At 33.9% G+C, this 23,702-nt stretch overlaps 2 protein-coding genes across 5 annotated transcripts in view; one reads left to right on the forward strand and one right to left on the reverse strand.

Annotated features, from left to right (window-relative positions):
* LOC111047651 (eukaryotic translation initiation factor 3 subunit D) lies at positions 1 to 19,389 on the forward strand. The gene is made up of 11 exons (XM_022333456.2): positions 1 to 493; positions 4,001 to 4,046; positions 5,868 to 6,055; positions 7,331 to 7,557; positions 9,443 to 9,575; positions 11,241 to 11,388; positions 11,911 to 12,041; positions 14,169 to 14,381; positions 15,352 to 15,494; positions 16,925 to 17,117; positions 18,387 to 19,389. The coding sequence occupies exons 1-11, from the start codon at positions 323 to 325 to the stop codon at positions 18,477 to 18,479; spliced, it is 1,686 nt and encodes a 561-aa protein (XP_022189148.1). The 5' UTR covers positions 1 to 322; the 3' UTR covers positions 18,480 to 19,389.
* The window catches only part of LOC111047652 (probable low-specificity L-threonine aldolase 1), a 23,670-nt gene continuing 18,838 nt past the window's right edge, over positions 18,871 to 23,702 (reverse strand). For all 4 annotated transcript variants that reach the window (XM_022333457.2, XM_022333458.2, XM_022333459.2 and 1 more), the window contains one exon: positions 18,871 to 19,664. In XM_022333457.2, the coding sequence (XP_022189149.1) occupies positions 19,485 to 19,664 (180 nt within the window). In that variant the 3' untranslated portion in view covers positions 18,871 to 19,484. The remainder of the gene's footprint in view (positions 19,665 to 23,702) is intronic.

Below are 23,702 nucleotides of genomic sequence, written 5' to 3' on the forward strand. Positions count from 1 at the left end.
GGACCCATCGTTCCATGATGTCGTCGTCCCAGATGGAGTATATAGAAATTTTTTATTATTTTATTAGAGGAATATTCAAGGTTCATTTGTTTACTGAAATTAATAAACAAATATTTAAATGCGCATCAGTTACGTTCCTCCCTTGAAATATTTTTTATCTAACAAAATTATTGTTTGGGGTGCTTTGGATGTAAACTAGTAAACGTAGAACCTCTTTGCTTCTCTCTGATTTTAGGTTAGGTCGGATTGAACTTCCGCCAATATTGAAGCATTGTGACGTGACGGTTTTGTGTGTTTTCGGCATTTTATTTATATTTCTAGAATGGCTTCAGAAGAAGTTATATCCGATTCCAAAGAGCTGGATAATGATAATCTAGAATTCGTAATTCCAACCTTCCACTTAAATACAACAGGATGGGGTCCATGTGAGATGCCTGATCAATTTAAGGACATGCCTTATCAACCATTTTGCAAAGGCGATCGACTTGGAAAAGTAAATATTGTATAGATTTTATTAAATTTATTACTATAATAAATCAATTTCTCTTGTCAAATTGTTACAGCAGTCAGTTATCCGAACTTCAATTGGTTAGCGGTGTAAATTGAAGTAGGGTGTTTGCTACCGTACTATTACTGCAAGGTACCTTTATACCTAAGGTATAATAAGATAACTTGAGATTTTTAAAACAAGCATTGTGTTTTTTTTTCATGATTTGTAAATCTGGCTCACTGGCTGACAAATTTATGCCTTCCGCTTGTCAATTTTGTTCTATGCTTAAGGGACTGGCTAATCATAAACCAACTAGGCTATTGTGATAACAGATTTATTGCCTAGTCCACACTTAGCCCTGTCGCTGACCCAGCCTGGTAAGCTTGGCTGCGTTGGCCCTGCTATGTATAATAGTAACTTCTAACTTGTATCATTCACAGAGTATAGTACACCTTTTATGGGAGGGTCGGGGTTCTAAAAAATGACCAGCCTTGTAGGAAAAGTTTCTACATTTAATGGGTTACTTACTTTTATAAATTGATACTCTCAACTATTTATAAGACTGGAAACTCTTTAATTTTACCCATCAATATAATTTATTAGCCTATCTAACTATAGCAATTCACTAGCAATGCTAAACATACCCAAACTTATGAACTGGATTTTGTTAAGAGACTTTCTGTTGAGATGGATTTAGAGGTGACGGGACTAAGGTTAAAAATTGATGATCGATTTGAGGTAGTAGTGTTAGGGATCTATAGGTCACCAAATGGAGACTGGCAAAAATTTTGTGAGCTGCTCCATACACTTTTGGAAATTACAACCGCTCGTTTCACAAATGTTATAGTAGTAGGAGATTTCAATACCGATTTTGCCAGGCAGGATAAAATGACAGAGGATATTAGAGATATTATTAATATGAATAATTTAGAAATTAAGGTCCACGAATTTACAAGAGTAACTCGAACTTCACAGACAATTATTGATAATATCCTCACAAATATAGAAGGTTGTAATGTCAGGTTAGGTAGCTCAGATCTATCAGATCATAACTATCAAATTTTAGATGTTAAGTTGCAGGGCCAGAATCCAAGCAGAAAAAAAACTTTTGTGAAAGAAATTCAGCAATATGAGCTAGGAAATATAAATTGTTTGAAGCAGGAACTGCTTCAAGAAAATTGGAGTAGTGTTTATAACAGTTGTAACCTAAATTACAAATATAAGCAATTCATTGATACTCTAAGATTTCACATTAGTGTATGCTGTCCGATAAAAAAAGTCAAAGTAAAAAGTAAATTAAACAAAGTAGATGAATGGATAACTGAAGATATCCTTACTCAAAGAAATATTGTTAGGGAAGCTTATGAGGAATTTAAATTAGTGAGGGATGTTCCGAGTGAGGTCAAATACAAATGTCTAAAGAAAAACTATGCAAAAGAAGTGAGGAAAGCTAAGTGTAAGAAAACAGCTGAAATATTAACAACTAGTACCAATTTTAACTCTGCTGTTTGGGAGGTAATTAATAGAAATAGGAGAGCAGCTCAAAAGGATACAGCTACTAATGTCCCTAGGATAATCGATGAACATGGAAATTATATGGATGATAGTATAGACATTTGTAACTTTTTCAATAAATATTATCAACAGGTTGCATATAATCTCCAAAAGTCACTGAACACTAATACTTATAATACAACTACATTAAATGCTGAGCCAATTGAAAAGGTATTTAAATTTCATCCATTATCAAGAGATGAGTTGTCAAGAATAATAAAAAATTTGAATAACAAAAAAACAGTAGGATTGGATGGGGTCTCAAGCAAAATTTTAAAAGAATGTGAAAATGAATTACTGGACCCTTTATTGCATCTCCTTAATACTTCACTAGAGCAGGGTATTTTCCCTGATGATCTGAAACAAGGAAAAATTTTGCCAATTTTCAAGAGCGGTGATTCTGAAAGAGTTGAAAATTATAGACCCATTAGTATTCTAAATGTAATAAGTAAAATTTTTGAAAGAGTAGTTTTAAATAGGTTATTGATGCACCTGGAAGAAATTAATTTCATATGTGATGAACAGCATGGGTTCCAGAAAGGGAAATCTACTAAGACTGCAATAGTATCCCTTGTTGAAAGACTAATAGATATAATAGATTCAGGTGAGATGGCAGCCGCAATATTTCTTGATTTATCCAAAGCTTTTGATTGTGTGAACCATAGAATATTATTGGAAATACTAAAAACTGTAGGTGTGAATGGTATAGAACTAAAATGGTTTGAATCATATCTCATAGGTAGAAACCAGTGTGTTGAGCTTACAAAGGTGGTTGGGAATGAAATAGTAAAAATTAAATCTCAAAAACTGGAGGTCCAGGCTGGAGTACCTCAAGGCTCAATTCTGGGTCCCTTACTGTTTCTGTTGTATGTGAACCAATTACCAAAAGAGTTAAAAGATCACAGAGCTCTGTTGTTTGCTGATGACACATCGCTTATCTTTAACAATTATTTATTAGATAGTCTAGAAATAAATGCTTTTACTGGAGTACAGTCAATTGTCCAATTCTTGAAGCAAAGGCAATTAACAATAAATAGTAAGAAATGTCAATTCCTACAATTCAAAAGTAAATATAATTCAGTAGAGGATAGAGAAATAAATGTGTTTGTAGAGGAAAATGAATTAGACCAAGAAGAGAAAGTAGCATTCTTGGGAATTTTATTGGACAGGAAATTAACATGGCATCCTTACATTGAGAGGATATGTAATAAGATATCATCTGGGGTATTTGTCCTGCGGCAGCTTGCTAGGCTGAATGATAAAAAACTACTGTTAACTGCTTACCATGGACTTATACTATCTCATATTAGGTATGCTATTTTAGTATGGGGTAATTCATCTCAACAAAATATGGACAGAGTGTTTAAGATTCAAAAGAAGGCACTCAGATGTATAGAGAAAGTGAATAGGTTAGACTCTTGTAGGCCTTTTATTTAAAAAGCTTGGTCTATTAACTGTGCCATCTTTGTATGTATATGAAGTTGTAATGCATGTGAAAACGAGTGGTGTGATCCAGAATTCAGATGTTCATGAGTAACAGAGCAGATTATCATATAATGGGTCACAATAGTAGGTTATTTGAACAAAAACCAGATTATATTGGTAGGAAATTTTATAACAAGCTACCTCAAATCTTGAAAAGTAATGATGATTTGAAGATTTTCAAAAAACAAATGAAAAAATATTTAGTTGATAAAGCTTTTTATAGTGTACAAGAATTCCTTTCAAACCTAAACTAGGTTGAACTACTTAGTGTTAGGATTATTATGTAATAACATGACTTGTCTTATACTCCATGACTGGAGTCTTTGGGACGTAATCTAAAAAAAAAAAAAATAGTTTTCATCTTCTATTTAAATAAATTTATTAACTTACATCTCCTAAATTACTTGACACTTTTGCCAAGCTCAAAATACATTTTTTTAATCAATAAATGCCTAATTTTTCTCTGCTTAGATTTCAGATTGGACCGGTGCTGCTTTCCAGGACAAAAAATATATTAGTGAGTATCCAAACTAATTCTGTAGTACTAATGATCATTCATCCGTATTACCGATAATTCAAATAAAACTTGAAACTTCAGACAGTTTTTTTATCCATTGGGCGTCACAATAATAATGGTAAACAATGGTAGGCTATTTGTTCAATTTAATGCGGTTACATGTACCAAAAATAAAGGTAAACTATTTCTAAAGTGACTCACACTTTACTAAATTGATTCACATCCACATTATTCTAATAATATTAATATAGGAAAATAATGAATGTGTGGGGGCGTTTTATAATTAATCTTGGACTGTGCATCTGGCCCTCTAGCAAAGCATATAATAATAATAATAATGATTATAGAGTAATTTTATTTTCTTTCAATAAATATTATTTCTTGATACTTGATGTCATCACCTTTGACCAGCAGGGCTGGATTGATTGCGTCACAGATGGGTCTAGACACTAGACAAGACATATTTTCTCAATTCAAGGCCCTCCCAGAAAAGTAAGCGTGAGCTCTAGGAGGGAGTTCTATATTATTAGGTCATTGTTCTGAAAGTTGTGTAATTCTAAATGATTGAATAAATAAAATGATTACATACCTGCTTTCAATTAAGTTATTGTCATAGGAAGTAGATGAAAAACGATGTCTAGTTCTATTTTGAAGATATAGAAAATATAATTCTCATTTCGAACGTTTGTTTAGTGCTAGTTTGAACGGAATCTTGATTTAATCTGAGTCAAATTAATAATATTGGGTCCTAAACCCAAATACTCTGTCCAGACGGGGAAATGTCAGTTGTTCATTCAAACCCCGAATAGAACACATTTCGATAAATGCAACCATATTTAATAATGATCGTGGTTTAAGCCGGTTACAGAACTCGACTGACCGTCAGTGCTTATGTAGCATCCTGACCATACGCATCCATAAATCAGTTTTACACATTCAGAGCTCGACCGACCGCCAGTGCGTATGCACCATCCTGACTATACGCATCGCATCCATACATCAGTTTTTCTGATTCACAAAATGGACGCCCTTACAGATTGTTTAATTGCAACTTGTTATCATTGTAAACAAAAAAATTAAAAGACGTAGATATCAGGTTCACCCGATGGTCGCCTAAAAAGCGTTTCAAGGGGAATTTAGTAGTATATTTACATCATTGCTTGAGGATGAAGATACAATACATGACCGTACAATTATGGCCGAGATTCCACAATGGTTCACGAAGACGAACTTCGGTTATTAACCGTTTGGTGTCAATATTTTTAGGCATTTCACTTGAATAATTTAGGTTATTTACTGTAACAATAATTAGTTAATTATTTAGATTGAAATGTTTAGTTCAAGTCGTTTTTTGTGGTTATGGCGCGATCGGACAACTGAACTGATCAATACAACTGTGAACACTTCTATTTGCTTCAATGGCGCGTGCGTGCGGTCAGTCCTGCTCTGTACGGATACATGGAACATCTATGGAAAAGACAAGCGTGACTGACGTATGCACTGACGGTCGGTCGAGCTCTGTAACCGGCCTTAGTGTTGAACGTAGTTCATGTTAGTAGACAGTCTAACTTTGGGTGGTGCATGTAGCCTCAAGTCTCATGTGATTCAATTTTAAATTAAACCTCCAGCTGATTCAATTCAGTTTAAGCTTCCACTGTGCAACCGGCCCTGAATGGTTTAATAAATACATAAATTACAGTTTAATTTTCATTGAGCTATTTCCATATAGATTTTAAACACCAATAAAGTGTGGTTATTTTCAAAATCTGTTTTGGTTTTAGCCGTATAGATTTGAAACCCCATTGTGGTTGTATTTTCAAGATAAGTACCAGTCTCAGTTTGGCAGTGGTAGTCAGTATGCCTACTACCACGAGGAAGACGAGAGCACGTTCCACCTGGTGGACACGACCCGAGTGCAGAAGCCGCCCTACCAGAGAGGCCGCTTCAGGCAGAACCAGCGCAACATGCGCGGTAGAGGCGGCTCCCGAGGCGGACAGTCCCAATTCCAGGTACATTCAACATACTGTATTGCCAGAACAACTTTACATTGTACAAGCACGTCAAAATAATAACAAGAATATAACACAATTGTGAAATAGAAGAGAAATTATTATATAAAACAAAGGTAATTACCATTAGACCCAAACTTATCTTCTCAGAAATACTTACTTTAGAAAGACATACCATAGAGAAAAGAAAGTATATGGTGTTGGTCGTTTAAGTATCAAATTCTAAGCCTGAGTTACCTTCCTTTTCACCAATACCAGCAGGATATACCCATATGTATTCACCAATACAATAGAGAATCAATAGCGTAAGTAGATATCCCATGTTATAGGGCGTTTCTGTCGCAACTTTTACTGTTAACTCAAGCCGATTACTGTCGATTATTGTGGATTTTTACTGCTTTGTTGGGATAAAAGTGTATGAACGGAACTATATGAGAGACTACCAGTGTCACACAGCTTCACGGGAAAGAACTACGTGGACTATCGGCTTGATATAACAGTAAAGGTTGCGACATAAAAGCCCTATATCATGGGATATCTACTTATGCTATGGTTTTTTCTATACCAATACCCACAGGATGGGACCGTTCCAGAGGAACATATTCAAATTCATTCATTAAATGAAAGGAATTTACAATTAATTTACATCACAATTAGTAGAATTTTGAATGAATTTAAATGTACACTAATATTACACTCTATCCCCTCATTATCACCTTGGCTTAGAATACTCGTAGAGAGTTGCCTTTGTAAAATAAATTTTATCAAAATCTATATTATGCAAAATAAACATAATAATTTCTACTATACTAAATTATGAAGAGAAAAAAAATGAACATGCATCTCATCCACGAAGGCTTAATTAATTTATTTATTTATTTTCAAAGGCAACTCTCTACGAGTATTTTAAGCCCAGGTGATAATGAAGAAATGAATGAAAATGCCGCACAAATACTTCCATTTTTGATGATTCAATGAATGAATGAGAGATGATGAAAGGAAATCTGAGAATACGAGCACCCATTCAATCCAAAATGAGAGCAAAATAAAACCCGAATTACCTGACAAATGCATAATAAGAACCCACTTGCTAATCACTACTATCTAGTCAAAACTAATTCCATTAATACCCTCTACATTATAATTATACCCCATTAACAGATTTAGTTAGTCTACTAAACCTGTGTGTGGCGAGGAGTCTGCTCTTATTAAGGAAATACGCTTTTGTTTACAAATGCAAACAAAAGCATTTTTTCATTGATTTTTTTCTTGTAGGTTCTTGGCAAGGGTCTGAAGATGCGCGACCGTGACCGCAAGGGAGGCCAGACAGGCATGCGCAAATGGAACAAGCAGACGGGCATGCGCAATCAGAAAAACCAGGCGCCCATTAAGAACCGCGACGCCTCGGTCACCGTCTGCCCTGACTGGGTTGTCATCGAGGAGATGGACTTCCCGCGACTCGCCAAGCTGTCCCTGCCCAATGTCAAGGAAGGCGAGGACATGTGAGTCGTTGAAAACTAGTTGAGATTGTCATAACCACTTGTAAGGCTGCGTAAAGACTTACGCGCTGCGCGACAATTATTCTCAACATTTTATGAATTCATCTCTTACCGAATTTGAAATGGTCGCTCATATCTCGAAAAGTAATAATAGGAAATAAACGATTCCTGTGAAACCTCATTTATTTTAATAACTTGATGGTATACAAATCGAAAAACTTGGAGAACAATATCACCAGTAAATAGTGTTTCTAGCCTGTTGCCTAGCCTTAAACAAGTATTCGATTAGTATGGTGATCGAGATCAGAGCGCGAGCTTACCACGTGCTCCATTGTTGTCGGCGGGAGTTGTGGTCAGATCGTTGCGCGCGAACCAGAATCACACGACCTGCGATCATCTTGCGTACTGCTCGCGTTACGCTTATGTGTAAAGCAGCACGTATGTATATACGCACCTTTAGATGAACTGAGAAGAATGTTGTCTTGTTTCTGCAGATTAGGTGAAATGTTGAAGGAAAGAGTTGAAAATAATGATAACCACTCATTCTATACAATAACAAAATATGAGAAACAAGCGTTCCGCCGAAGTGTGTGATCACATTGAATGCGTATTTTATTGTGTAGTAGTCTGATTTCTATTTTGTAATTGTTTTTGTAATTGTATTGTATGACAATTGTCTATATAGTATCTTTTATTGTTTATGACAAGTAAACAAATATAAATATGAATATGAAGTATATGTGCAAAATGCACGCTCGGTTATGCTTGACCAAGCGTGCAGATGGGAAACACAATCTCGAAAGAGCAATAGGAACACTGAACGTTTGCACTTGCTGGTTGATTTCAGTGTGAGCAGCTACATGCAAGGCATGTTTCCATGGTTCTTTTCCGATTTTGTTTTTTGGCTAATGCATGATGTGACGTGCACTTGCACAAATACGCATTCAATGTCATTACACATTTAAGCTGGACTCTCACGTAACAGTATCAGTGTAGGCTACTTGTCGGTACACTGGAATGTGAAAATATAATTAGATCATGAGATCTAATGGGACTGTCCATACTCGTTTGGCCGGACTGAGTGGGAATAGTCCCACTAGAACTTACGGGAATAATATTTTCACTGTATCGGTCACGTTCACTACTAATATGTGTGAATCCAGATACTTTATGTGGCTGTAGAGACACTGTAGTCACGAGCCGTCTGCCGCCATTCTAGGCAAAATCAACATCCGCTAATCCTACATTGTACTATTTGATAAAAAAATTATAAAACTTATAGGCCTAGTACAAAATGCTATGCAACAGGTCGTGTTGAATGTTTTATCTTCTAAACCAACCCTTTTTAACTAGTTTTTGAAAGCGCTTTGTGCTTTGAACTTTGCACCTCATACAGAAGAAAATCTGTATTCTGTTACCCATGTATATTATAATGTTATCATGATGAATCAATGAATTTTATTTGAATGAATGAATGAATTTTATTTGCCAAAAACAAAATACAAAAAAGCTTTACAAAAAATAAATATAAGTATATGCTACTGCACTTAAACCAAGATACATAAATTTATTTAATTAGATATAATAACGAAATGATATCCTTTATATTATAAATGATAGTTATAAAATGAAGATTTAATTTATGTTCACATGCATAAGTACAGTAGGTGAGGCAAAAACACCGGCAAAAGGAAGATTCCTTTTGCGCCAGTGTGAGTCGTAGCTCAGCTTAATCAGGGATGTAATGTATAAACTTGAATTTAGCGTATGAAGTGTTCGAAAATATAATTCATAATATGAAATTGATTATTGTATAAAAGTCAACGATTGGAAATAATTCAATTTCAGCCATGCCAATTATATGATGAATTATAATTGATGTTTTCAGAACGAAATGTGGATCACTGGAGTACTACGACAAGTCGTACGACAGAATCAACGTGAAGAGCGAGAAGCCACTGCAACGTATTGACAGAATCTTCCATACTGTCACTACTACTGATGACCCGGTTATCCGTAAGGTAGGCCTGAGCTTCCTTTCTAAAAAAGGATAAAACTTTTTGTTTAAATTTCAGTATCAATATGAATTATGCGCATATACATTATTATGCGTCAAGTGAATAGTAATGATAGAAGTGATAGTAAAATATGTAACTCATTATTTGACTGAGAATATGTAATCCAACACTTCAATAGACATGAGATATAAACGAATAAACCAAACCTCAAACTTGAAGTCTTCTATCATAAATTTGAAGGGACTCGCATTATCGATTTATGAAATATCATATATTAGGAAAAACCGTACTCAATGACATTCATTTTGGAATCGAATAAGCGGAAACTATGTCAATAATTTTATAAATTGAGACAACAGGTAGTGCAAAACCCATTTTGCATCTTTCACACAATACAATAATTTTTAACATGATAAATTTTCAATAGAACGATGATGAAAAATTAATATTCATAATCCTATTATATTAAGCGAGCAATTTCTGTATTTTTATATCTGGTTATTTATATTTATATCTGGTTATTTATGTTCAACGGTTCTCGAAAACGGCTCTAACGATTTTCACGAAATTTGGAACATAGTAGGTTTATGCAAATTATATAAAAATTCGATTGCACTAGGTCTCATACTTGGGAAAACTCACTCAACGACATTAAAAGGATAATTCATCCTTGGCTGAAACAGCTGAGACTTTCGTTGTCTGTGGATAGTGCAGAAAGTGAGCAAGTGATTCTGTGAAAAATCAAAATATCGCATCCCCGAAATTCATAAGCTGACGTACAGCCAGCTGTAAAATATAAACACGATCATTTTAGAGAATTGTGTTCTGTTTATTACATTTAAATTTACATTTTTATTACATTCCTTAATCACAACATCAAATTAATGATTGGGAGAGAATCAACAGGATAAACCCAAAACTGTTCCTCTCCCTAATTTTGATAAAAATAGTTCAAATGAGGTTATGAAAACACTTTTATAAAGATCACAAAAATTTACAGTCCAAATATACATTATACTAAAAAATTTGTATCTCGGTTGATCAGAAAGATGAAAACAAATTATTATTACACTTGAAAATGCATTAATAAAATTGAAAAATATTAAAAAACTAGATAAATTTGAAGCCAGAAAAATCACAAAAACATTCACTATCAGCATATGATTGTCATGATAAATTTCAAAAAATTGGGGAGCCACACTTTTACATAATGTTAAGCAACATTTTCTTTAATGAAACCTATTTAAAATAAGTGGGGTGTGATTGTCGAAGGATCTTGAGCTCCTGACAATCGAAGGCAAGGTAAATTCATATCACTGATTGACATCACTACAGTGTTATTGGTTGTCCTGTTTGAACTGTATGCTTGAGGCTATAATCAATTTTTGTTTATCAATAAATGAAACTAACGAGCGAAGCTCGGTGCCCCGATATTCATTCTATTTATAGAGACAACCCATTTTGCCTCCTTCACACAATACAATGATTCTCAACATGATACAATTTTCGATAAAAAGATTATGAAAAATATTTTATAATAATGTAGACAACAGGTGGAAACCTATTTTGTCTCCTTCACACAATACAATAATTTTCAACATAATACAATTTTCAATAAAAAGAGGTTGAAAAATATTTAGTTTGTAACGGCACGCTACTTGTTCGCAGCTATCGAAAAGTGTTGGAAACGTGTACGCTACTGACGCCATTCTGGCAACGCTCATGTGCTGCACCAGATCCAGCTACTCGTGGGATATCGTCATTGAAAAGATTGGTGATAAGCTCTTCTTCGACAAGCGAGACAACACTGAATTTGGTGAGCATTTTCAGATGAGACATGAAGTAACTTATTGATCAAAATTAACTATTGTATTTAAATAAAGTAACTATCAGCATAATAATAATTTTTATTAATGGAGACAACAGGATGATACCCATTTTGCCTCCTTCACACAATACAATATTTTCAACACATTATACAATTTGAAATACAAGAAGATGAAAAAATGAAAGATTATTATTGATGAGTGCTTAGGGTTAAGCCACCCAAAGCGTTTTTTTTTTCAGGCGTTTTCAGACGAGGCGGCAGGGCAGGAAGCTCTCCAATTGACTGATTATCAGCTGATTCCTGAACGCCAACCCAATCAGCCAATCGAAGAGCTACCTGCCCTGCCGACACGACTGAAAACCGCCTGAAAAAAAAACGCTCGTGTGGCCTCTCCCTTCAGCTATCGGATTTTATTCAATTATTTAATTGTAGGTAAAGTTATAATTCAATATTAGTTTGAATACAGTGCATTAATATAACAATTGTTCATCTTGTTGTTCCCCCTTTTAGATCTGCTTACTGTGAACGAAACTTCGGTTGAGCCGCCTCAGGATGATTCCAACAGCTTGAACTCTCCTCGCAACCTTGCTCTCGAGGCCACCTTTATCAATCACAACTTTTCCCAGCAAGTGCTGAAAACTGTAAGTAATCATACTCTTTATCCAAGTCTAAACGTTTTATTATCAATTCTTCCAATGTAGCATTTTTGAAACTATTTCGTAATCGTTGATAGCATTCACTTTAAAGTAGAAACATACCCTTAAGCCGGGTCCAGACGCTCAAGTTCACCATCAGTCTTTTGCTCAAGCAAAAGAATGATCGTTTGGTTCAAGCAAAAGGCTGATGTAAAATTGCGTCCACACGCATCCGTCTTAAGTCGTCCGTTTTCCTATATTTTTGTACTCACAAGCTCAGTTCTTGATATGTTTATTTATTCATTCAATCATTCGGAATTATACAACTTACAGAAAAGTACCACAGGCTAACTTACGCCCAAAACGGTCCCAATTCTAATTTTTACAACTGTCCAAAGTAGCTAGAGGTTATGTGTCACTTCAATATGAATTTTGATTTGTGATATGGTTCATTGAGTCTGAATACAGTGAATTGTATACGGTTGACATATATCCGGTAGATGAGTAAAAATTATATCGTATTTTCTCGCTGATTCAACTGGATAATGCTATATTTAACAACATAATGACAAAAATATCACTGTTAGTCGCTAAATGGCTTTGTTTACATGTCATATCTCGAGACACAGTGATTGTAAATGGATTGAAATTTTGTAGATAGTATTCTTATCAACAATATAGTATAATATATCATGATAGTAAATCATAACATCAACATCAAATTCTGAGAGTATCATGAGAATCAAGAAAGAAAGAAAAGGGTTAAATGGCGTTATATACAATCGATAAAAAACTTGCTTATTTTCAAGTACTCGCGAGGCATTTTATTAATTCGAGGGCGCTAAATCCGAATCTGAAATCACAATTTCTCTATCTCCATTTTTACGCGATTTAGGTTTTGGTGGATAGGCAAAAGACGGACGGTTTGATGGGAAAAGATTCCCGGCCGATACATTTTAAGTTTGACGACTTAAGCTTGAAGACCCATCCTTTTTACGGTCCAGACGCAACGACTTACATGATCCGACTTTTGCTTGAGCAAAAGACTGAAGCTAAACTTGAGCGTCTGGACCGGGCTTTATTCTTTGACTACGTCACCAAAATTTGGGAGAGAAGCATTTTTGGTTTACCGGTACCTGTAGTTTCCCTCCTTATCATTTTTATTTAGCCTATAAACTTCATATTCCAATCTCATATAAATGAAACTACATGAAATTGTCACAACTTGTATTGTTTGTAGTTGTGCTAACTGTAATGTGCTCTGTAAACTTGTGCAAACTTGTATTGTGCTGTAAGTGGAATAAGTATGTGAGTTTTATCCAGTATTGATACCTAACACATCACCCCCTTCACGAAATCACATCTGTTTTAAAAGAAAGTTGTACTCAGTTCTCAATCATTGCAATAATTGTTCATGCTGAATGAAAAGGTTTCGAAAATATCAAGCAGTTTTCATTAGATATGGATACCTCTCACTTACTACATCACTTTTACAAAGATTGAGTGAATCTAGCTTCTATAGTGCATTCAACAAGTGTAGGTACATATTAATTAAATAAACAATACCAGTAAGAATATCTAATGAGATATTCGCTGTTAAAATTTTCAAGTAGTGTGTTAGGGTAGAAAACAATAGCTCATTAGTCTCCAGACTAGATAGCTATAGTATTGACAATAAAAAAAACTTTTACAACAACATAGAATAGCTATTTAAGTGGCCGTTTGCAGGGCCGAGCATGATGTTTCCAAACGAGGTGTCAGCCGAGACTGGAATTTCATGCGAGCCCTGCAAGAGACATTCACGGCCAAGTAACCTACGATATTTTTTGCTACACAATCAGCAAATAATGAGTAAACATCAATAAATGACTGAATACGTTATTTAAAACTATATCTTTCCAAGCTAGAAACTGTCCAGGAAGTGTAAGTTTCCTGTGCAGTGTAGCGAAAAGTTCATTGTTCGAGTAAACAATAACAAATGACTGAATATGTTATCTAAAACTGTATCTTTCCAACATAGAAACTGTCCGGGAATTGTAAGTTTTCTATGCAGTGTAGTGGAAACTTGAGTGTTCGTGTCATTTGGAGCATCATTCAAATTGAAATCACAAATTTGTAATGATACGTTTACAGGGAGAGCCAAGATACAAGTTTGATGAAGGCAATCCATTCATTTCGGATGAAGAGGAAGGAGAAGTGGCGTCTGTGGCCTACCGCTATCGCAAATGGGATCTGGATAACGGCATAGTGCTGGTGTCGAGGTGTGAACACGACGCCGTCTGGGTTAATGTCAACGGGGAACTGCAGTTCCTCACCATAAAAGCGCTCAACGAATGGGATTCCAAGGTAGGATAATATAAATTTTCTTGTATTTTTCGCCTTTTTTGATCAGTTATTGAATTATTCTTTAATCATTAACAAATGAATGCATCAGCGGTACAAGGTAGTTGAGCTTAGATTTAGTTTTTGTGAATGAAATTGATTTAATTCCTTTCACCCAAATGTTCTTAAAGAGCTCTTCCAATTAGATCTTCCAATTCATGGTGATACGGTTAATAATTATAAAATTAGAAAATCATGTTAAATTTTCAGTAATTCTGGTAGATTTTTCAAAAATACTCGTAGTTTTTCTGTAATCGAATTATTAGAGAGTTTAATTTTTAAAACTATTTTAAAATATGTCTACATCTATGTATTTCATGTTAGGTTTATTAGCATTAACCAAATGTGCTTGTAATTATGATGTATAATACGGAATTTCAAAAACTATGGCTAATATTTGGGTTGTTTTTTCTACATTAATTTACTAACAAAATTTATAAAAATGCTTTTACATGACTTTATTATTGTAAGAGTATTATTTATTATTGTAATTAACCACCAAGTCTGTCTTACTTACACTGCATTGTTAAAAATTGTCATTGTTTGAAATTTATTCTATTCTGATGAAAGTGAAGGATATTGAATTTGAATCCTCATCGAAATAGTCAATCTTTGTTTCAGTGTTTTATCTCTCATCTGCTTATTTATAATATTATTACAGTAAAATATGTTTACAGTAGGAGAGTTAATTTCTCATGAATTATCCGTAAACTATTCTAAATTCAAACTAGACACAAGAAATGCTACTCTATTCTATATTTGAAATATTATAAATTTTCTTGTTATGCAACTAAGCAACCTAGGTTTTATCGACTTGAACTATCATGATCATAATTTATGCTTCGAGCCGATTTTTGAAAAATTAGAACTAACCAAATTTTATCAATTTCTGATCAATTTTGTTATAGGAGAAACTTATAATTTTTTTTAACAGCTATCAGGTGGAGTGGAATGGAGGCAGAAGTTGGATACGCAGAGAGGAGCTGTGCTCGCCAACGAACTGAGGAACAATGCATGCAAGTTGGCCAAGTGGACAATCCAAGCTCTCCTCGCTGGATCTGACCAAATCAAGTTCGGGTAAGTAAGGGTCATAACATGGTGAAGTGGCGAAGGTGAAGGGGTAACAGAGTAGGTAGATGAGTGTGTTTAAATAATGCATGTATCTAAATGTCAGCGCTCTCAATTATCACCTTCACCGCTCCAATAAATGCTCTGACACATTTGAACACCATACATATATTTTCAACATTCAACTACCTTCTCCAGCGTTCCAATCAACTGCATGTCTATCTGTTCAAAATTGATGTATTTGAGGCTATGCTTATACTCTTTTCAATTACGACTGTTTCAAAGGTTCATCAGTGGAAGGCGTCAAGTTAAATTTTCTCATCAGGTTTCTTTCTCATTCAAATATGCAAGTCCACATATCTTGGCACAATCTGATCGACGGAAAACATATTTCGCTAAGCTTAGAAAATATAATGGGGCCCTAAGAAAAGTATCTTTTGTAAGTCACTTATTGTTCGTTCCACGTGTATCTAGATTTTATGGAAAAAAATTTTATCATCCTGCCTTCATTATTTCTAAGAACAATCTAATATAATATATTCTAGGTTTTTCATTCTATCTTGAACTATTGCTATGGTATTGATTTCATTTTTATATTGCTATGATTTCAATGTTTATGTGTATTGATTTCAATGTTGCTAATGAATTGGTATCACTACTGTCAATTGTTTCTATCAGATCCTAAAAATTAATAGATTATAGCTCATCTAGAATTAATTAAACTTAGTTGAGGGAGTCAAATAAAAAATTATTTCGGAACTCCTATGAATTGCTTCTATCTGATCCTACAATTTAATAGATTATAGCTCATCTAGGAATAGACATAGTTCAAGGAATCAAATTCAGAATTCTTTCCGAAAGTTTCGATCTGCTCATCCCAATGCGTTTCCTTCATGAATTATTCTAGACAAGTGTTTTTATAAGGAAGTATCAATGAGTTTTTCATGTGAATTCAGTAGGCTAGGGCTTTCCTCACCTGCTAATTGTCTAATATATCTACGATACAAATGTCACTGATGTAATAACATTGGTAGTTAAAATAAGAAGGTAGTCTTTGTACTATTTTTCTTCTAAATATTGATAGATAGCTAAACTTTATTATTCATTTATACTTATACAATAGTACTTAGTCTGACTGACTTATTCCCGGTTACACCAAGCTCGTTTGAAAGCCGTGTAGGCTTTACAAATGTGCACTGGAATTATCGATAGTAACTATCGCCATATTAAACCTATCGCCAGTGCACTCGTTGTAAACCATACCTGATTTTACTTTGTTCTAATATATTGATCAAACTTGGTGAAACCGGACATTGAAGTTCCAGTGTACGCGTTGTAAACTGCCCCCTATTTGACCACGTTCGAATGTCTTGACCAAGCGTGTGAAACTGTGTATTGAAGCTCAGTAAATCGAATATAATTTTGTTTTCCATTTTCAGATATGTGAGCCGATCTCACGTGCGTGACTCGTCGAAGCACGTGATTCTGGGCACTCAGCAGTACAAGCCGAACGAGTTCGCCACGCAGATCAACCTGAATATGGATAATGCGTGGGGAATCCTTCGATGCATCATCGACATCTGCATGAAGCAAAAGGATGGCAAATACTTGATCATGAAGGATCCAAACAAGGTAATTTACCATTGCAAACTTGAGCGGGATGCACACCGGAAAAACGCATTTCGTGAAGCCCTCTTCCATGAAACTTGTTTCATGTAATCCGTTTAACTCGCGCATGCATACAAAAGAAACGTTCCCTGCTTAATCTTATCAGTCGATTGCGAGCAACTTTCGTTTCACGTTTCCTGAAACTTTTTTCACGAAACGCGTTTCTCCGGTGTGCATCCCGCCTTATTCATTAGTATCTATGGCAATATTTGTTGTATCTATGTGATCTATATAGTATTCATCTACAATTACTTATTAATAAGTGAATTTTCCCTGAAATAATGACGAATCGCAGGAACAACCATAATTATTCGGATCATTCCAGTTGACTGCTTGTTGGAAGAAGAAAAGTGTTGAATAAATTCCTTTCCCATTCAAGATATTTATTCATATTTTCCCATCTCTGTAATTAAGGTCATGCATTTCGTCATCAATGAATTGATACCAAATAGTAATAACTGCTGGTACATTACTAGTAGGCTACTATTTTAATAATTATCTCTACTTTATATGAAATAGCCGCTAGTAGATATGTTATAATTCAAGTTTTAAACCAATTTCATCTCTGATGGGATGTATATTGAATATTCTATAGGTTTATAGTTGCAGTATTCTGTTATACGTTGCATTCATATTTATTCTATTATTCTCATGCTTATTACCAAAAAGATTTCAAAGGGCTTACTATTCTGAATCTGCCTTGTTCTTCAATTTGTATTGTTGGCTGTTAATAAATTAAATTGAATTTCAATTGTCTTGAGGCATGTCCATCTATGGTGTATCTATAGATCTAGAAGAACTATATAATAGGCATTCTTGAGCGTGTTGGCTTGTTATAGTTTGGAATATAGGTTGAATGCTTTTAAAAGCTGGCCACTGACGAGTGTACCGAGAATGCTCTACGATTGGCTGAGAATCAGATGTTGCCTATTGGTGAGAATTAGCCAATCGCGTCATTTGAGGTGGTGATCATCGCTGTGACCCCTTACAGACTTCACCTGGAAACCCCCTTCCCTACGCTACTGCCAAACGTAATTATTTGTTCCTATGTCTTATTTGAAGTAGATTTTCGTATGACTTTTTGTTGGTGGTGAGTCCCTTGAGGAAATAACATACTTCAATTAATTTTTTAAATATTCCCCTACTGTATAATGTACGTGTATGGTTTCATCATTTTGCTTGAATATTAAAACAAAAACTGTTATAATAAAATGATATTTTTTCCTTTTGCAGCCTATGATTCGTCTCTACGATATCCCAGACAACACTTTTGAATCGGATGCTGAAGATGCGGAGGAAGAAGAAGGCGGAAATATCAACTTCTAAATTTACATTGAAATTTATTATTTTCCAATAGTTTCAATCTGCATTTTTGCATCATTTTGTAAGATCCATTTATACATTTAAACAAAGTTTGTGAATGTATTACTTGGATCCAATATATAGCCTGAATAATAAATATAAGAATGTCAATTCTGCTTGATCTTGGAATTATTTATGGCTTTCCCATTCTCCATCGACTACTAAAGTAAAGTATTCTTCTACAATTTGTAATTAATAACAGATTGATGTAATTCAATCCAATCTAAGATCTAAGTTATCCTTGTGATAATGATTATAATATAATATACAGTGCTATCATTTCACACGATCTCTCCATGAGAATAACGATACATGACTTATATGTAAAGACCAGGGAAATTAGTAATAGAATTTTGATTATTTATTTAAAACAAACATTTATTCAATGTTCAACTACGTACTAAATTCTAAATACAAACTTGAAAAAACTCAGAAGCATGCATTTATTGCAAAAATATATTATTGATGAAAATCATCATTCACTATTCTACAATGGGTAAATATCACAATAAAACTTGTCACAATATTATGTTATGAATGGATATAGTTTACTAATGTTTTATATTATGCAATCTAACATATTTTATTAGTAGGTGATGAATATAAAATATATTATGATTGAAAATATCAATACACTAACAAAAACTAAGGATAAGATTTTGTGTTGGAAAAATAGAACGAGTACCGTACGTTATTCAATGATGTGTTAGCAATTTAAAAATGTACTCAGCGTTGCCAAATAAAAATATATTATTTGCAGATTGCAGAATATTTAAGAAATTGAAATTTATCTGTTTATGTAGATTAATTATTTTCAAAGCTCTTGAAATAATTTGAGTTTATTTGATACTCGCTAATAAATACGTTTGGCTTTTTATACTAGAAAATAATTACACCGGGAATCACAAAACCCTATAGAGTTGTTAATTATTTAATCTATAGGTGACGTCACATAATTTTAATTGAATTTTAGAGAGTCCGTGACATGAACTCTTTGATGACAAACTGAAACTTTTTCATGGCGAGTTTAACGTCCCGCGCTGTCAAGTTGCTGTGAAGCACGATGCGGGCGGAGAATGAGTCCATCGAGAACATTTGGACGGCGCAAACGTCGTTGTCTCCCAATGCGTTTCTTTCTTCTTCAGTTACCTTGAATGAATCAAATCAAATCAAATTGGCTTTTATTTTGCATATAACAAAAATACAAGAAAAAACTTATAACTCAATAACATAACATAATTTTACAAACAGTGTATACTTTAGGCAGAACAAATTCTAAAAATATTATGCATCACAACCACTTAGGCCAGAGCCTGTGTGTGGTATATGGAGTCCGTTAAAATAGCCAATACTATTTAAATATAGGCCTAATAGCCTATATTGTTACTTAAAATAAGCATTTTATACTTATAGAGAGAATATACTTTATACTAGAGAATATACTATAAGAGAGAATACTATACTTTAAGAGAGAAGAATATTACAAAAGTATTAGAAACTAGAACAATATAAAACTACAGTACAACACATATCAGTGGAACAAAGAAACCATATATTGTTGCACTACAATAAACAACACAGCATATACTAGGGTAAGCGTAAAATCTATTTATATAAATTATAAAAACTGATCACGACTGACTGATTGACTCTCGCATTCATCAGCAAAAACCATAAAATTACCGTAATACTGTATTACTATAAACATCGTTTGCAATACAGCTTCCTTACAGATCGCAGATGCTCGCTATTCATTTTTATTTATTTTTTCAATGTTATTAACAAATTTAATATTTTGTTTTATTTTTTATTATTATCATTACTATATGAGTAATTTTTCTTTTTTATGAAACGGAGCTGTGGGGCATCAGTTAATTAGTTATTGATAAATAGAATGAATTAGTTCTTCAATACCCTCCCTGCCAATCTCCTTCAACCAACCAGTAATAAGTTTTTTATAAATAAAAAGGGAATAATCCTCTACCCTTCTTAAGAAAGCCGGAATGTTTCGGAAAATGATGTGCGAAATGTAATGAGTGTTTGTAGTGGAGTGAGCCCCCACAAGTCTAGGTACTTCTATGCCCAAAGACTCCGCCGACCGAGTACTATAGTTGTGAGCAACTCTCGTGAACATATCTGCTCTATATTTATGAATATACAACAGTAGGCTCTTGACATACAACTGGCGAATATCGAGAACGTTGAACTCGTCATATATTAGTGCAGTTGGGGTACGGACGGGTTTTTTAAAGCAATTTTTATAATTAGTTTTTGAGTTATCAATAACGGAGATAGAATTGTTTTATAAGCACCCCCATAAGCTAAAATCCCAGCAACTATTAACGATTGGACATATGCAAAGTATACATTCCTAAGTTCATCTTTAGATAAAAACTGACGTAAGTTGAGAAAAATGTAAATGGATTTACGTATTTTATTTTTCAGATAGGCAATGTGAACTGACCAGTTAAGTTTTTCATCAATCATAATTCCCAAATACTTGTAAGAACTCACTCTCTCAATACAATCGCACTGACACTGATTGTTATCTGGATTCCCACAAGAATGTAACATTAACGTGTCAACAGAAGGCTCATGATTTTTCCGTAAAGAAATTTCCATGAATTTTGATTTTTTTATATTAAGCGTCAAAATATTATCATCAAACCACGCCTTCAAAAGGTGGAGATCACGAGAAGCCTTTTGATACATTTCTTCCTTATTCACCCCGGTTACATGCAGAGCTGTATCATCAGCAAATAGGAACAGGTTACCGTCAAGTGGCAGTTTAGCTAAGTTGTTTATATAAATCAGGAATAAGAGAGGCCCCAAGGTGCTGCCCTGAACCACACCGTATTCAATGTTGTTAATTTTACTCTCAACACCCAACAGTTGGACGACCTGTTTTCTATCCGATAGATAACTCCTGAACCAATTGTAAGAGTTGTGACGAATACCTAACATTTCAAGTTTTTTTAATAGCTTCGATCTATCGACTGTATCGAAGGCTTTGGCCAGGTCCAGAAATATTATTAAATTATTAAGGTTTTTATTTATTGATTGGTCTACTTCTTGAGTTAATTTATACAGTGCATCAGATATGTTTTTGTCCTTCCTGAATCCAAATTGTCCATCTGCAAGAATGTTGTTAGCCTCAATGTAATTACTCAACTGAAATTTTATAATTCTTTCTAAAACTTTAGAGAAAATGCTTAAAATAGAAATAGGTCTGTAGTTACTTTCATGGGATCTATCACCATTTTTAAAAAGTGGAAAAACTCTGGCTATTTTAAAACTATCTGGATAAATACCCTGAGTAATGCTCAAATTATAAATGTGTTTAAGGGGTTTAATAAAGATTTTAATATGTTGTTTGAAAAATTGAGCAGATATATTGTCGAAGCCGGGAGCGGACATGCCTCTTATTTCGGAAGCAAATCTACAAATATCATCATCATTTACCGGATGCAAGATGAAGTTCGTGTCGAGTCTATAGAGATCATCATCAATAGCTGGAACACTATTGGAATGAACGGCCTTTGCCAAATTCTCCCCTACGTGCGAAAAATAGTCGTTGAATTCATCTGCAACTACTCTCGCTTTATGAAGTGGAGAATCAAAAATATAATTTTTTTTGAAATGATCTAATGGAAATCCTTCTTTTTTATTATTTCTTCCTGAAATTTCATTTATTACGCGCCAGAACTTTTTTGGGTCATTACCACTATCGTTTACTTGATCTCTATAATACTGGGCTTTGGTTTTTTTAAGTAAGTCATTTAATCTATTTCTATAGTTTTTAAAGTAATTAATTAATTCTAAATTAAAGGGTTGTCTCTTAGTAAGCCTATGTAAATTATTCCTCTCTCTAATTGACCTAACTAATCCATCCGTTATCCAGGGCTTTATTTTTCTAAAACGTGAGTTCACTTGTGTGACCGGCTTTTTTGACCTTTCAATGTTAAATTTTATAATAGAAAAGAAATTATCTGCTGAAGTATTAACATCTTGCTCGGCAATCACAGAGTCCCATGTTTCCTCTCTGAGAAAAGATTCTAAAGTTTCACTATGAATGTAAAATTTAGGTGATTCAGTTGTGGTTGTATCCATAGAATTTGAATTTATTTGCAAGGCTACTATGTAATGGTCTGTTATAGAAACTTTTGCAATTGCTGACTGAACTGAAGACACGTCAATATTTTTTATAAATACATGATCAATCAGTGTACTGCTATTATTCTGTTCTCTTGTTGGTTTATCAATACAATTGATAAACCCATTTTCGTACAAAGCATCTAAATAACTGTCTGTTTGTAAGTCGTTATTTAATATATTAATATTAATGTCTCCTGCGATTATATTGGTTTTGCCCTTATTGGTTTCAATACAATAATTTCTAAGATGATCAGTGAATTCCTGTACATTAGAATCATGGGTTCGATAAATTGCTAATAAACAGTATTTCTTTTTATCATAGTGAAAGTCAATTTCTACAGCATTGACCCCACCGATATTCAAACTTCTCCCAACTGATGATAACGATTTCTTGATAAAAACAAGCACTCCGTCGTTTCTGTTACGCTTATCTGCTGTCTGATAAGTTTCATAACCGTCAAGTTGCTTGATATCATCTATATTGAGCCAAGTCTCAGTCAACACAATAATGTCTATTTCAAAATCTAATGAGTTGAGTCCCACCAATAAATTGTCAATGTTTTCATTGTAGCTTCTTATATTTAAATGAATTATTTTCAAGCTTCTCTCTTTATTAAAAAATAAATTGAATGAATTAAATGTATCATACTCTCTACAAAATATTGTATTATAATTGTCTAATTCTATTTCATGTCTGTCCATAGACAGTAAAAAAAAATTCTAAAACAAAAATAATAAAAAATCTCCGGGACCATCCGCCCGCTCAACCGCCACAAAAAATACAAATTTCATGTAACATAATGTACGGAAAAAATTTGAACATGATAATATACATTGGAGGCAGAATAGACGGTTTTATTTTGGTTTTGTGTAAATAAGAACCATAAATTATTAGACCAACACTAGGGTGTATCATAACTGATAATAAAGCAATATAGTCTAATTATGTTATCATAGATAATATTTCAAAGTAGACTATTGAATATCATATTACTTTTGATAATTCTCGAAAAATTATTGGAATAATTCAAT

Source organism: Nilaparvata lugens, chromosome 8 (genome assembly GCF_014356525.2).
Source record: "Nilaparvata lugens isolate BPH chromosome 8, ASM1435652v1, whole genome shotgun sequence".
NCBI lineage: Eukaryota > Metazoa > Arthropoda > Insecta > Hemiptera > Delphacidae > Nilaparvata > Nilaparvata lugens.

Excerpts from the sequence above, each read along its gene's own strand:
- LOC111047651 (XM_022333456.2), top strand. The coding sequence starts at position 323 with ATGGCTTCAGAAGAAGTTATATCCGATTCCAAAGAGCTGGATAATGAT. Across the intron at positions 6,056-7,330 it reads GCGGACAGTCCCAATTCCAG|GTTCTTGGCAAGGGTCTGAA; the intron begins GTACATTCAACA and ends TTTTTCTTGTAG. Across the intron at positions 14,382-15,351 it reads TCAACGAATGGGATTCCAAG|CTATCAGGTGGAGTGGAATG; the intron begins GTAGGATAATAT and ends TTTTTTTAACAG.